We start from the raw sequence: 15,643 nt of genomic DNA, 5'->3' as shown, positions 1-15,643 counted from the left end.
TGGGTACCCAAACCTCTGAGCTTGGAAGACAGGGATGGGGAGCAGGATGAAGCCCCCATAATCCAAGGATAAATGGTCAGTGACCTGCTGTGCCACTTAGACACACACACAAGTCTGTGGGGCCAGATGGCATCCACCCAAGACTACTGAGAAGTCTGTCAAAAGTGCTCACTAAGCCACTTTGAATCATTTACCAGCAGTCCTTGTTCTAGTTCACTGGAAGTTAGCAAATGTGATGTCCAGCTACAAGAAGGGCTGGAAGGAGGATTTAGGGGACTTACAGGCCTGCCAGCCTGACCTCAGTGCCAGGGAAAGTTATGGAGCAGATCATACTGAATGCCATCACTGTGCAGGTGTAGATATGGCACTTAGGGACTTAGTTTAGTGGCAGTCTTAGCTTAATGGTTGGACTCAGTGATCTTAAAGGTCTTTTCCAGCCTCAGCAATTCTGTGATTTTTAAATCCCACGTCTGGACTGAGATAACTCCATTCAATATAGGCTGTGGTCCAAGGGACTGGAAGACAGCTTGGGAGGCACAGGTACAGGGCCCTGGTGAACAACAGATTGAGCAGTATCTGCAGTTTGTCCTCACATCAAGGAAAGGTGACCTCATCCTGGCTCTGCTAAGCGTGACAGCAGATTGAGGGAAGGGATCCTTTACCTCTCTCTGTCACTGTAGCACTGTGTCCAGTTTGGGGCTCACGGTACCAGGGGGACACTGAGCTACCAGAGTGGACAGCGAGTCACTGTTGACTGGAGCACAGGGTGTGTGAGGAGAGACTGCAAGACCTGCACCTGATCAGCCTGGAGAAGGGAAAGCTGAGAAAAAGGAACCCTTACTTTGCTGCCTGATGAGAACATATCAAGAAGGTAGATCTACACTTTCTTCAGAAATGCCCCCCAGAAGGGAATAGGAGCAAGCTGAAGTGTGGGAAATTCTGAGCCAATGTAAGGAAGTAAAACTTCTCTGTGAGGGAGCAGGTGCCCAAAATATTTGAGGAATCAATCTTCTGTGGTAATATTTCAAACTTGACTGGATGAATTTCCAAGCGGTCTGATATAACTCGACCTAGTTTGAGCAGGACTGAGTGGCCTTTTGAGGTCCCTTGCCGCTTTACCTGCATGAAATCGTTATTCTCTACATCAATATTAGAGCTTGTTTGCCTTTGCCAATGATAAATGCATTATGAAGAAACCTGTGCCTAGGAGTTCACTTGTGTTTGTGGGTAATTGCTAGGTGACCTAGTTGGAAATGATCACTATAGCTTACATCTGTGTTTGACATGATCTGTTGAACACTTTGGAGACATCACAGGATTTCTTTGGAAGTTTGGTTGGTTGGTTTTTTCCCTCCCCTCTACAGGCTGGTACTGATGAATTCCTGGGACTTGAGTCTGAATGCTTCTGTCTGACAAATGAAGTCAGAGTGATTAAGTCAAGAATATCTTAATAATGCTCATAAGTTAGACTCTGGGATAGACATGAGCTTTTTGGGTAATCTAGCAAGATGCGCATTATAGCTATCCTCATGGTTAGGATGGCAGCTTATGTAAATACTGCTGTGTAGCAGAAAAGTGACTTGCTACTTTATAATGAAAGAGAACAAACAGCAGTGACAAGAATCCTATAGTGAACATTTTGTATTGTATTTTTGGGTTCTGATTGAGTTGCCTTGTTTTATTTCTGTTAGTCTGTGAAATGGCAAGTTTATTATATGGTAGTATTGAAACAACAACCATTTAACTTGGAAGGAAAGCTGTGTTTTGGACTGGGTTGGCATCTGGAACACCAACCCATGTTTTTGCAAGTTTGTGGCTAGGTGGAAGAGAACATGTTGCTGTGTTACTGGTAACTTCCACATTTTGAAATGAAGCAGAAATGATGGGCAGTAACTCCTCATACTTCTATGATATTTAGTGCCCAATCCCTCACCCCCAATTTCTCTTCCCCTTGAAAAAAAAAGAAAAGGTGGATATTGTGATAGCATTCAATAGCATTAAATTGCCTCTCCAAATAAGGAGTGGAGAGGTCTGGAGTTTGGAAGGAAGTGGCAGGGTATTTATCTGACCAGACCGTTTAGCAGTCACTGTGATCTGGGAAGTTTTTCTGGAAGAATTCATGTGCTGGAAGCTATAGTTGTAGGTGGTGCTGGAGGATAGTAGGATCTTGTCTATTGCATTTCCTGGAGTATGAGGTGCCTTTATTATCATAACTACTAGTTGCTGATAACAAGTTGGAATGAAGATGAGTTACAGAGTTTTGAAGTACCTTAAGAAACTGAGTGATTGAACAGTTAAGCAAGCTGAAGTGTGGATGGATGTTCAGTGATGCCCATAAGGCATCCTTTGTGGAGGAGAGTATTAAGCTTTATGTGTATGAATTATTATAATACATAGTATTTGTATAATTGCAGAGAAGGCCTTGAGTATGTGGTGGTCGGTTCTGTGAACTTTGCCAGAGGTCTGTTTTGAAGGCAGCTGCCTGTACAAGGTCTGAGCTAGGCAGTGCACTGTTGCGAAGCGTGTCCTCTGTCATGATGTTGTATTGGCATCCTCTTTGAACTTTAAGTGTAGTAACACCAGCTTTGACATTTCCTAGCCTTGAAGAGTATACTAGAATTGAAACCTTTTAAGAATAAACTGATGTCCAGAAAGTGTTAATTTTTGTGTAATGTGTGACATTGTCTGTATCATGAAAGGCAGTTTATATATAGAAGTCAGAAAAGCTGAAGGACTAGCTGACTAAAACTTTGTGATTAGGTGTTCCTGTATATTTCCTGAATGGAATTCCTGTCATCACCTTGAACTCACAGCCCTGCAAATAAATGAAGAAATTGAGCTTTTAAAATAAATTTTAAGCAAGGAACATTAAAGTTATGTCTAAGCATAAGGTTATAACTCAACATATTATTGAGCGTGCTCAGAAGGAGTTACTTTTCTCAAAGCAGAAGGCTGTAATTTTTCTTAAATCTTACTTGTTGCTGAGAATAAGACTTGCTTGTAAGGAGTGATTTGAGGATGCCACAGTGACTTAACTAAGGACAAACTGAGGTTAACAGAGATTTCATGGGCACTTAAATATACAACTTTGAAGAGTTAAAAGCTTTTTACAAAACACATGATTAAAGATGAATATCTGCTTGTGGATCAGAAGACAAAAAATTAAGTCACAGAGGAGACTGGTCACCTGCTGTGAGCTGGCTGTTGTTCTGATGAAGAGGAGAACCTTTACTGAAAAAAGTAATTAAAGGATACAAACAGAAGGAAATGAGGAATATATTTGATAAGAAAGTAGGTATTTATTTGAACAAGTTGCAATATTCAAGCTAAACCCAAATACAACTGACCTGAGGATGAAAAAAGTAGCTGAAAGTGCTCTGTTCTAGGTAAGTATGTGTTAGCTGAAAGCACTGGTGATCTGTTTTGTAATGTATTTTAAGTTGTACTAACAGAGCATTAAAAATGAAATTAATTTGCCATTCCAGATATCTTCAGAGTTAATGTCTATTTTGTGTTTTTGTTATTTCCTTCATGCGTCACTGGGTTGGTTTCTTGATTTGCAAAGCAAGTGGAGGATAGTTTTAAACACAGGTGAAGAAACAGCAGGTTGCTAGGAAGAGGACTCAGAATGAGGCTTGTAAAAGCAGTGTATTCTGAAATCTTCTCACAGTAGTAAAGTCTGGGTGAACCCAATGGTCATGCTAGAGCAAGTGGTATAAGTGTATGGAATGGAATGTTGCAAGTAAGTTCCTGAAACAAGAACTTTTCGTTAAGTCCTTCAGCATGTGTGTCATATTGGCTAACAAGAACTTGAAGGAAGACTGTATTATTACTTTACTAAAAATGTCTGTTAATCTTACAGTAATGAAGCCAATAAAATCCTTGATCATGTGCAGGATCATCTTAGGTTAGTTTGGGAGTTTGTTTTGGGTTTTTTTAATTACTAAATATCAAACCTTTCTAAAGGTTGGGGAGGTTTGTCGTTTTGGCCAGGGTGTTCATATGAGAAATTCATGTTCTGTAGCATCAAAGGTTTTCTTTATTTCATTGGACTTGGTTGCTTGTTTTTTGTGCTTCTACTTTTGTTTTATTTATTGCTTTACTGGTTTATCTCCTTCCTAATCTTCACAGGCATTCTCAGTATTGCAGGCATTCTCTTTTTGCAGTGTAAGTACTTCAGGACCTTTATCAGGTTACTTTTTATGAGAATAATAATCAGTTGTTCCAGTCCTTTCTTGTAGGTCATGTTTTCTAGGCCTTTGAGCACACTTTGCTTTCAGACTCTCTGGATGGCTAATATGTGATGTGTTCTGTTCAAGCTGAACAACTCCAGATGGAGCCTCATTGATGTTGGCTAGAGCAAAGTATACTTCTAGATTAGCATATTCTATAGTGTCACTTTCAATTCTTGAAATGTAATCACCGTACACTTGCTGTAGCTTTCAGAACACTCTTTGCTCTCTAACCAGTTATTTAACATCCTGTATGTGTTACTTAGACCTATTCCTGCTGGCTGCTAGTCTAATTTGGACCCACTACCGCTTGAAGGGTTTTGTCTGCCTGACTGGGAGAGGTTTGTTATGTGTAACTTCACTTGTTTCTCTGTATATAATGCATTAGTCAGCAGCCCCACCAAGATTCAGATGTACAACTGTCCTTCTGACCTCCAGTTATCTGTTACGTATTTTGGTTGTGTGTTTAAACTTGATGCTATATAGGAGGACTTCAACCTTTCCCACCAGATCAGTTTGTCAGAAGTATTGACTCATCTTCTGTGTTTCAGAAGATTTGTAAGATCATCTGGAACTCTTTAACGAACTTTCCAGTCAGAGGTTTGTGTTACATTAAGGACTGCTTGTTTCAATCTCTTTTGCATATTTATGCCTACAGCTCTGATGCTCAGGGATTTGAGTTTATTTAAATGGCAGTGTGAAGCATTCTGTGGTGGTTAGGAAGTAGTGGTGTGTATATGGATAACTTTTGAGCTACTTCTTTACTCTTACTACTAGTTTTTTGAAGGCGTGGGACTTAGAATGAGATGTTCTCCTCCAGTCCTGCTTTTGAGCCTGGCTCATTTGTTGGAAAAAGAGTACCTCATTGTCTCACTTTTTTCCTTTTAAATGAGGTGGGATTGGAAGATTTGGTTAAACAGAGTTGGAAATATTCATTACAGAAGAACTTCCAGCTGCCTCATAGCATGCCTTAACTATTAGTTCAACATGTTTTGTAAACATCTGAAAGCTTAGTATCAGGATAAACATGTATGTCTTAATTTGCTATGTGTTAATATGTATAGAAGATTACAATGTAAGAACATGTAAAATGGACATTGATGTTAATATGGTTTAAGTCAAAATTCCAGACGAAGTTTTAAAGTTCATGGGACTTTGTAAACATTCTTAGTGAGTAGTTACATTTAAAATTTCAACCTTATAAAATTGGCTAAGAGTATCCTTCCCAACCCCATTTGAATCACGAGCCTTACATTCTTTAGCTTCCTATAGTGTCGTAGATTATCCTGCTGCTTGATACTAAAGGTCTGTGCAGCGTGATGGGAAGCAGAGTAGGCAGGGGCACAGGTGCTGTCTTATGTGGAGTTAAACTAGAACAGAAGGACCAGTTCACATATGAAAATGGCATTCTGAAATAAGAATGGTGGCTAACAGCCATGTCTGACTTCAAGGGCAGAGCTTTTTTTGAAGCTCCAACTCATGTCTGTATGAGTTGGGCTCAAGCTGATAAACTCTGAGTTGCAACTATTTTTTCTTTGATTTTGTGTTGCATTTGAAAGGAATAAGATGAATGTGTCTTTACAAACAGACCTGCAAATCTGCTTGTAGATAGGGCTAGGAGCTTAGAGATAGGGAAGTAACAGAAGAAAACTCTCAGTTCTAGAAGATGTTACTAATCAACATAGACTGTTGCTCAGCCAAGGCCCTGTTACATTCCTGAACCTAGAGAAAAAGAACAAAGACTTAATAGAATTATGAATAGGTTTTTTTCTTTTATATAACAAAAGGGGGGGGAGGGGGTGGAATGCATGTTAGAGGGGAGCGTAGAATAGGCGATTCGAGAAGTCCGTACCTTCTGAGTACCTCAGCCAGTGCGGAAAGGAAGAGGGTGTTGCGGCCAGGAATTAGGATAAAAAGGGGGTTGCATCCCCCAACAATTCAAGAGACCCCAGGAGAATGCCCCATTGCCTCTCCCTTTATTCGAATAAATTTACAGGACTTCTCTGTCTCTTTTTTGGACATAAACCTCTGGTGTTTGTGAATTAATTTTCCTGACACATTTAATTTTCCTGACTCCTTTACATTGGAGTAAAGTGTCTCTTTGAAATCTGTTCCTTTGCTCTGTGTTGCAAATGTCAGTCTTGTTGATGGTTGTTTATTGTGGAGCTGAAGAGGTTTGCATACTTTGTCATCTTTGACCCCTTTGTGCTAGGATGACAGTACTTCATCCAGTATTGCAGTACCTGGCTTTTTAACAGGCAGTGTGAGTCCTCTCTCTGGGCTCTGCTCTGGTTGCTGTCTTGCAAATAGTAGCTGTAGCCTTCCCAACAATTATTACTATTCCCTGCTCTTTCTATGTAGATACATATGTTGATTCAGCAACTAGAGAGAGTTGAGAGAAGAGCTGATGGAAGAACTGGCAGTCTCTTCCATCAGCTGTGGGGAATAAAGGAGCAGAGTGACACAAGCCTCCTGGCTCAATGGTGTGATATCTTGTCAGCTGTACCCTTAGGAGCAGCCAGATGGAGGTTCACAGTATTTCAGAATTCTGCAGAACATCCTGTGATAGCACTTAACTGAGAATCCGTCTGTCTTGAGCTTGATGTTAGTAAAACCCTTCAGCAACAGTTAACTTTTGAGACAGCACTGAAATTAAGAGACTGACCTCTTCATGCATTCCCATGCTCAAGCAGTTCTCGTTGCCAGTCTCTTTGATTTTTAGGTGTACTTGGAAAAGATAGAACTTTATGTAACTTTATTTTATAATTTTCAACTAGAAATTATGTTCCTGTTACTGTGGTTTTTTTTGTAAGATGTCAGGCTAAAGTCACCTAGAGGAGAGCTGCTCATACCACTAACAAAGTTAAGACTGGATTCTCATTTTGGGTTATTTGCAGGTGTAAAAAGTTAACATTCAGAAGTTAATAGAACCATTTCCAAGTGGTGGATTTGCATGAGCTACATCATAATGTTCTTCATTTCCTGTTGGTATTAGATAAAGCTGACCTCTGATTCAAAAGATAGAATCCCTTGAACTTCAGTAAAATGAAAAAATAATCTGAGAGCGCCTGAGAGTTCCAGCGGTCTAGGCTTCAGACTACTGAATTGCTATGCCTCATTTCACCAAAATTTTTGCATTCTGGTAGGCTTTTGTATGCGTGTTATATTGTGTGCTAAACACTGAACAAGGTTTTAAGATTTGCTCTCTGAGGTGGAAGTAATACATCCCTAGTTTTCTTATTTAAAAAAATGAGGCAAGTACTGTACAAAAAAGGGAACTTGAGCTGAGTCCTGTAAACGCAATGCTTATGGTTGCTAATCTTGCACTGTTTTTTAATCCCAGCTCGCTTTCCCCCAAAAAACTTGTTGACAAACTAGTGCTCCAAGCAAGGGTTGTGACAAAGCAGATCCTTAGGTAAGAGTAACACTGGGTTGTAATACTATCTCTTTGATGTAAGTGCAGTTTTTTCCTAAGTCCTTTCTTAGCACTTCTAATTGGAAGCTACTGTTGAGGCATTTTGTACTACTTAATCTTGAATCTCTTCCATTTCTTGGTTCTGATCTTTTTTTGACACAGTAATTTGATTGTGCCCTGGTGGTCAAAAGACACACTGACTTCGTCCCAGTCATTTAAGCATATATTTTTATAAAGCCTCAAGTTGAGGTTTCAGCTTGTTTTCTGCAGTCTCTTAAAGCTATTTGCTTTTCCAGCTAAGCAAATCTCAAAATGCCACTAGATTTGTGCTCATTGCATCTGTTACATTGCCACTTGTGATTGACTGAGCTAATTCAGAAGGTTAAAACAGGAAGAGAACAAGTGAGGTTTTGTAGGTAGGGGTCTTTTAGGTACCTGATGGGTGCTGGCACAGGAGGAGGAGGACTGCAAGAATAAGCTTTCTGATGTCAGCTGAAGTTAAACTGACATAACGATAATGCTTAGCCTGATCTTAAGAGTGTTCCATGGGAAGGTCTACTGACATGGCAACTTGCTGTCACCAAAATGGGATGTTCTTATTCTGAGCCATTCTTGATTGGAACTCAGAGGAGTTCCCTGCCACTAGTGTATGCTAAGGCCACATATCCATGAGCTGAATAACTTGCGGATAGAGGGCAAAAAATTCAGTTTTCTGCTCTTCTGTAGTTTGGCCATGTTGTCTTGTGGAAATAGTTGGCAGGTTATGGGAAATCAGTGGCTAGAAAGTGTCAGTATGGTCACCTTGTCTTGCCAGAAGTGTGCTGTTAAGTGGGTAACAAAATGCATTTCTTTTATAATTAGACTTGCGCATGGCTGCTTCATATAGAAAATCTAAACCTGTTTATTGCAAAATATAACAAGCCTGTAAATCTGGAAAGTATTCTGTCATTTCATAGCATGAATACTTTGTTATTTTAAGAAGGTCGTTCATATAATTCATCAGTATCTTTTCTTCAGTTAGTGGTAGAAGCTTAATTAAGAATTGATATTGAACAGATTGTTATCATGGTCAGCATTTGATAGCACCTAGTTCTGTGGCTTTTAATGCTAGAAGTGAGCCTTAGGGATTTGTTTGGTTTTGTTTACTCTTCAAACTTTTTGTCAAGTTATATGAGTAGAGTCAGCGCCTTGCTGTTTCAGGTAAGATCCTTGACTTTATTGCTGGCATGGCATTGGATCACTGTGATCAAAAATCAGTTGGTGCATAGGGACTTAGCTAAAATTGAATCATGTAAAGGCGCCTGAGATGGCGATCTCATCAGGCTGCATGTGAAACAGTACAGAACAATCTTACGTCTTCCAAGGGAGCAAAAAGGAAAGGGAAGGCAGATCTGTAAAAACTTGGAAAAATATAAAGAAAAAAGTAAGAAAACCTTGTGATGCTGTGTTTACCTTGAGAAATTCAAAACATCTTAATTACTGATTGAATACAAAGTGTATCCATACGGTTTGTTGAGGATGACAGACTTAAATACTGTGAACGTGAAGCAGAGAAGGTCAGATTTCAGTATTAGATTTCAAGAGGAAGAGGGCTAGGCCTCATTAAAACCAGAAATGTATGTCCTATGTGCTAGTACTTTGGATCAGTTAAGGACCTGAATAGGGTGGTCTTGAAGTGTCTTGTTCTTCAGAACCTTGTGCATTGTAAGCCTCTAAATGTGTTATTTTGGAGGAGACATGTAGCTCATTATTCAACTACAATCTGTGAGCAAAATACTGACTCTTGAGTGGAAGTCTTTATATCAAAGGAAATACTTACCTTAGAGTCTTGAGTCTTGGAGAGCCCTGAATATCTGCACGGTAGTTAGCTTGCTAGTTTGAACTATTAGCTTGATTGCTCTGCAGCTAAAGCTAGTTAAAGAATAACTGGATGGAGATTAAAACAAGAGATACTGTTCCAAATTAAATATGTTGCATTGCATTGGCACTTCAGATTTAAGCTGTTTCTAGAGCTTTAAACACTTTGGAGTCTATATGCTGTTGTGTGAGCTGTATGTAAGTTCAAGTAAAATGATCCTCATAGATAAGCTAATTTTTTTTTTTTGGTCTTTGTAGTGTGAACATATGTCAGAAGATGAGATAAATGTAAAATTGTAAAATTTGGAGTAGTGATCTGTTAGCTCTACCTCCTTTGCTGGAAGTGAAGGAAAAAGATCTAACTGATCAACTAAAAGTATGTTTATGTCTATAAATATATATGGGTCCTGCTCAGTTCACTCTGTAAATCTTGAAAATAGCAGCAATGAAGAAGTTTGACTTCTGAAAATATTCATGTAATTCATGTGAGAACACAATGTTCTCATTGCGCAAATGAGCTGTTAGAAGTATTCCTTGGTGGGAAAATTGTGGAGTGTTGACTTTTTAAATGTACTATGGTCATTTTGATGTTAAAGCCTCCAATTACTGGGAGCAGAGTTGTCAAAAAAAAAAAAGGAAACAAAAAAGCTTGTGTTCAATTAACTGGGATGTTTTTCCAGTTCAGTTTGTTACCTTCCCCAGAAGTCTGAGCAGTTTTTTTAAGTTCACTTGTGGGGGCTTTTCTATACTAAGTTGTTTGGGGTTATATATAGCTAATCACTATGTTAAAGCTTAATACAGGTTAATTCAGTAGATTTAAATGTTGCAAAAAGCTGATTTCTGAATGAAGGTGTGTTTTTAATTACATTACTTAAAATACATTACAGAATATGTATATCCTGTACATTCTGAAATACATTTCAGAAATGTAACTTGTGAGCCTTATTTATAAGGTAGAAAGCAATAGTCAAATACTTTTTAAGGAGCACTCCACCTTATGCTTAAATGTAGCAATGGCAAGTGGAGACAGTTTGGGCAGAACTCTGCACATGCCAGTTTGCAAATAGTTTCCCTCTTTCCAGTGTCTGTTACCATAATGTGTTAGATAAGAGGCATGAGGAGAATAGCCAGAATGTTCTTCCTCTACTTGTCATGGCAGATATTCTCTACATGAAACATATTAGGAGTTTTCTTACTTGCTATTTTTTGTCCCCTCACAAGCCCCACTTAGCCACTGATGCATCAACAATATTGATCTAAAGTTCTGGCTTAGTTTGATTTATTTGTGTAACTTAAGGTGTTCATCCTATTGATGTTAGGCAGTAGTTTTATACTGAAGAAATCCATAGCTAAATCACTTTTTTGGGTGACTTCATTGACTCAGAAATGGTTTGAACAATGAAAAATCAATTGATGGGAAGCAGAGAGCTATTAACAATGGACTTGTACGTAAAGGTGTATAGAGATATTTTGCCTGAACACATGGCTTGCCTTTTGTGTGAACTTGGTGAGTGAAAAGGCAGCTCATGTCTCAAGTTGAATGACTTCTTCATGCTTAGGAGAACGGGGCTACTAAAATTTATACTTGGCTTTTGCTTCATGGGTGAACTTCCCCAGTAACAGCCTGGATATTGATTTGGTATCTGAGGAGTGAATCAGCATTTGAAATAGCTCTGTTAAAATCTGAGCGCAGGAAAAAGAAATACACTGTGAACTAAGAGTTTGGTTCTTTTTCATCAGGTTAGTTTGCTCTGAGAGAGCTAATGAGTGAAGTTTCTGGAGCATCTGTTTGGCAGAAGAAATTGTGAACCTGTGTTATATTGAACTGCTTTGTCCTAGTGGATTTCAGTTTTTGAAAGGAGGGTGGTGTAAAATGCTGAGTTCAGAATGTAGTTGCTACTGTGGAAGGCATTTTAGGTATTAAACAGAAATACATTGAATCCTAAGCAAGTGCTTGACTATGCCTACTCTTGCTTATTTACTGTGTGAGAGAAGATCTTGTGTAAATACACCCCACCAGAGTGTAGCAGAAAGATTGCATATGTATGATGGTAAATGTCTTCATTAGGAAGTAGAGTAGGAAAGTTCAAGTTGAGTTCTTTGAGTGACTATCATTGTAAACATGAAGGTTTGTGGGATTTTGATAGGGGCTTTTTTGTTTGTTTTTTTAATTGTTGCTTTGCTTTTGAAGTATTTACTGGTATGGTAAGTGCTAGAAGTTTCACTTATTTCTACTTACAAAAGATACGACTTAATAAAGATTATTTAAGGAGAAAGGCAAGTGTAGAAGTTTAAGTTAAATTTTTGCTTGATGCTCTGTATCAGTAATCAGACTGCTAAAAAGTAACATGTCTTGTTACTGGTTTTTTGATAAATGTGAATCAACAAAATGTTCATGTCTAGTTAAATTCCCAAAAGACTGTTACACAATTGTCAGGTCATTTTTCTATGAAGTTGTGTATTAGTGGTAGTATTCTCTGAAAAATGGTTGATCTGTGCCTAGCTTTGATGGTTTTGCTTGAAATACGTTTCTGAAGTATTTCCACACTGTTGTGAATCAGTTATTCAGAAAAAAGTGGGAATTCTCTTCTAAAAAGGTAAGCTAATTACTGAAGGAGGCTTCCTTCTTCTGTAGCAACTAACAATTGCTTTGTTTTTAGGTGCCTTAGCTGGACCAGTTGTTGATCCACATGTGACAGCAGTTTGGGGGAAGAAGGTTGCACTGAAATGCATAATTGATGTAAATGAAACAATAACACAAGTTTCTTGGGAGAAGATAGATGGTAAAATTTCACAGACTATTGCTGTTCATCACCCTGAATATGGAATATCTGTTCAAGGAGAATACCAAGGAAGAGTGGCATTTAAAAACTACTCACTTACTGATGCAACAATCATCTTAAAAAATGTAAGCTTTTCTGATGCAGGAGAATATATTTGCAAGGCAGTTACATTCCCACTTGGAAATACACAGGCATCAACAACTTTAACAGTACTAGGTAAGTCACCTGCTTTTTGAAATGAGAAAAATTCTTAACTTACTAGTAAGTTGTATTTTACCATTTAACTTAATGCAAAATATGTGTTTGCTGGTCTTTCATTACAGGTGTGTTATTTTTACTAATGTCATAGAGGAGACTTCTTTCGGGTCTTGCTTCTTTAGAACTTGACTAGTTATTAAAAAAAATATTTTTTTAATAAATTTAAAAAAAAGCTCCTTTTTAGGCATTGTGCTTATACAGACATTTAGTTTGTATTAGCACAGTGCTTTAGAACTTTGAGAGACAATGTTGATACCAGGGACTTGTGTGTATGTGCTGAGAAGCTGCTAAACATGGCTTTAGCTACCACCTTGGCTGAATTCCCTCACAAATTCCCTCAGTTAGTACTAAGTAGTCACTGGTCTTCAGAAAAAGCAGGTATTTCTAAACCCCGCTGATGACTGGTTGTCTCAGTGAAATAACCCATCATCTGTAATTAGGTTAGAGTTCCTAGTGAGGTGGTAGATGTCCCATGCCTGGAAACATTCAGATGGGACTCTGAGCAGCCTGGTGTAGTTGAAGATGTCCCTGCTTATTGCTAGGGGATTGGACTGGATGACCTTCAAAAAGTCCTTTCCAACTCAATTGTATGATTTTATAGATGTGTTGCTAACATGATAGTTTAATATAGCTGCTTGGGACTGGTGGTGTAAACTGTTCTTTGCACAGTGTAAATGTAAAGCAAAACTGTCTAGATGACTGCTGGGAGTTGTGGGAAGAGTCAATTTAAGCTCTTGACTGCTTGTGGATAGTCATAATGTGAAGCTTTTATAAACTTGGGGGTTTGTTTACACTAATTTTGTCCCTCTTGTTGAGGGTTGAGTATTGCTGTCGTAAGGAATTAGTGCTGAAGTGCTAGTAACTCAGGTGTTACTGCAGTGTAAGGTAATATGATTACTCTGGAGCTTGAAAGCCTGTTATCAAATTGCCCTCTCCTTAGAGTAGTATCCCTCTTGTACTAGTGTAAGGTACTTCTGTATCTACTGCCAGGAGTCCAGTGATATTTTCTGTAGCTGAGGTGGTCATCAATACCTACTTCTGTAAGCAGAAATGCTTTTTAGGATCATCTCTTAGTCTTCAATACCTGCTTTTCATAGTAGTAGAATATTCAATGGGGTTAATCAGGTGGCTTTAGCACAGGATATAAACTGGTTTTCACCACAAGGGGGAGCAAAATAAATGCATCAAAGCAACTGACTTAATCCAATTTGAAACCATTAACTTGACCAAAATTCTATGTGATGCACAAAGCATGTGGTCTTATGGCTCTCTTTTTCATCTGCCTTCCATCTGTACTGCAAGTGGCTGTCTGTGGTTATTGTAGCAGTCTTTTGACTTCAGGTTTCAGCTATTGTGCTTTACCAGTTAGCAGTGGGAAGTTCTTACTGTCTTGCCTCATCTTTTCTAGTCAGTTCCTCTTTCTAAGATTTATTTCTTTTTTTCAGATCACATTAGTAGTTGTGTCCATTTTGCACTTGTAATCTCAGGTATTTGGAGGAACTTGGAAAGCACATGTATGTCCTGTGTGCTTATTATTCTACATTTGAAAGTGTAGAGGGACCACAACTGGTTTCATTAGATATGTGTTATGAAAAATTGCAGTTGAAATAGGCAAAGTGTTGGTCAGGCGTACAATGGTTCTGATCATAGCTTTTTTCATCATTGATGTAGATGGTTGCCAATTGCTATAAGTCTCTCAGGATTTGGTATCAACCTCTAAATGGCAAAACCCAGCTGTTACTTGGCAAAGATGCCTTTCCATCCTAGCTAGCAGCAGCTTCACTTGCATGTACTGCTAGGTAGCCAGCCCTCTGTTGGACTTAAGCTCTTTGGCCTTACAGTTTTCTTCTGTCCTTCTAGAAACTTTTTGCTGCACTGACATGCAGGCTTAAACAGTCAAAATACTGGAAGTAATGATTTTCAGAATATGCTGTAAATTAATGACTTGTGAACTTTGCTGGCCTGAACTCAGCAATTCAAGCTCATCAGAATCTTAGGGCATGCAATAGCTCTAATTTAAATCTTAATGTGACTTAAAAAAATCTTCAATCTGACTGCATTCTCCCACTGGTCTAAAAAACTTTCCCTTAAGTAAGGAAAGAAGTTCCTGTCCTAATGCTGAGGCTGTTTCCAGTTGAAGCAGGACTGCCTTTTTTCCTAGTCCCTGTCTGTTCTTATTTAGCAAAGAATTTGTTTCCTTCCCATGTGTAGTGGACATACTTAATCATGTAGTAGATGCTTTTACACTGTAAGGTAGAGACACTGAAGACAAATGGAAGGAAAAATTAAGTTCAAGGTAAAATGCCCTGTGTTTTGCCACAGTGCACTGATCATTTAAGACCATATTTAGAACCTCTTCTGCGCCCTGAGTTTAACAGACTTGCCGTGTTTGGTGACTTTACCCACTCGCAGTTTGCTTTGCTTACTGCTTCATATTGTCTTAAGGAAATGCACTGTAAAGAAGAGGTTAACACAGTGAAAATATGAAAATGCTTTTAAGGTCAAACAGATATATTGAACTTTGCTAAAACTTTGGTTTGTTAAACTTGTGCAAAAAATGGCAAATAATTTTTGTGTCAAGCTGTTGGTTTCCCAAGTTGCTAACCAAATGAGGCAAACTGAAGTCTCAAGGCAGAAGAGATGCCTTGTTACAGGGTAGCTTGCGGAGCTGACATAATTTTTATGTTCCTAACTTGAGTGCTGTCCATGACTATTTAAAGTACTTGGTTTGGTTTGACTCTGTCTTGCTAAGTTGGATTTCTCATCATGGGTAGTGATAAAGTAGGTCGTCTTCTTCTGCAGTCTAGCTCTTACCAATGCTACAAGTGAAGGATGAGTGTCAAAGGTATAGGTCTATCACGATGTGAATTAGATCCCAGACACTCTAATGCAGAAATTCTTCCAGTTAGGAATTAAAAGATGATGTGTGTCAGGCAGTATAGACACTGGATCCTCTCAGACAATTCTAATGAAGTAATGGTGTTCGAGAAGTGCTAGTTGATGAGATGTACATGTTCTTAAGTACTACGGAATAAATACTCTGGGCCAAGAAAAAATATCAAGTAGATGACAAATTAGTGAACTGACTGGCCTTAAGA

The 15,643-nt window shown here is 38.6% G+C and overlaps 1 protein-coding gene across 5 annotated transcripts in view; it reads left to right on the top strand.

The window, feature by feature from the left end:
* The window catches only part of NECTIN3 (nectin cell adhesion molecule 3), a 157,958-nt gene that overhangs the window by 12,180 nt on the left and 130,135 nt on the right, over positions 1-15,643 (top strand). For all 5 annotated transcript variants that reach the window (XM_042031561.1, XM_042031560.1, XM_042031558.1 and 2 more), the window contains exon 2: positions 12,165-12,503. In XM_042031561.1, coding sequence (XP_041887495.1) covers positions 12,165-12,503 — 339 coding nt within the window. The remainder of the gene's footprint in view (positions 1-12,164; positions 12,504-15,643) is intronic.

The sequence above is a fragment of the Corvus kubaryi genome, unplaced genomic scaffold (assembly GCF_017639235.1).
Source record: "Corvus kubaryi isolate FWS band 111438036 unplaced genomic scaffold, C.kubaryi_AGA036_p1.0 37341, whole genome shotgun sequence".
In the NCBI taxonomy this organism is placed as follows: Eukaryota; Metazoa; Chordata; class Aves; order Passeriformes; family Corvidae; genus Corvus; species Corvus kubaryi.
Note: the sequence above shows the minus strand (reverse complement) of the source record. Positions and strands in the feature narration are given on the sequence as shown.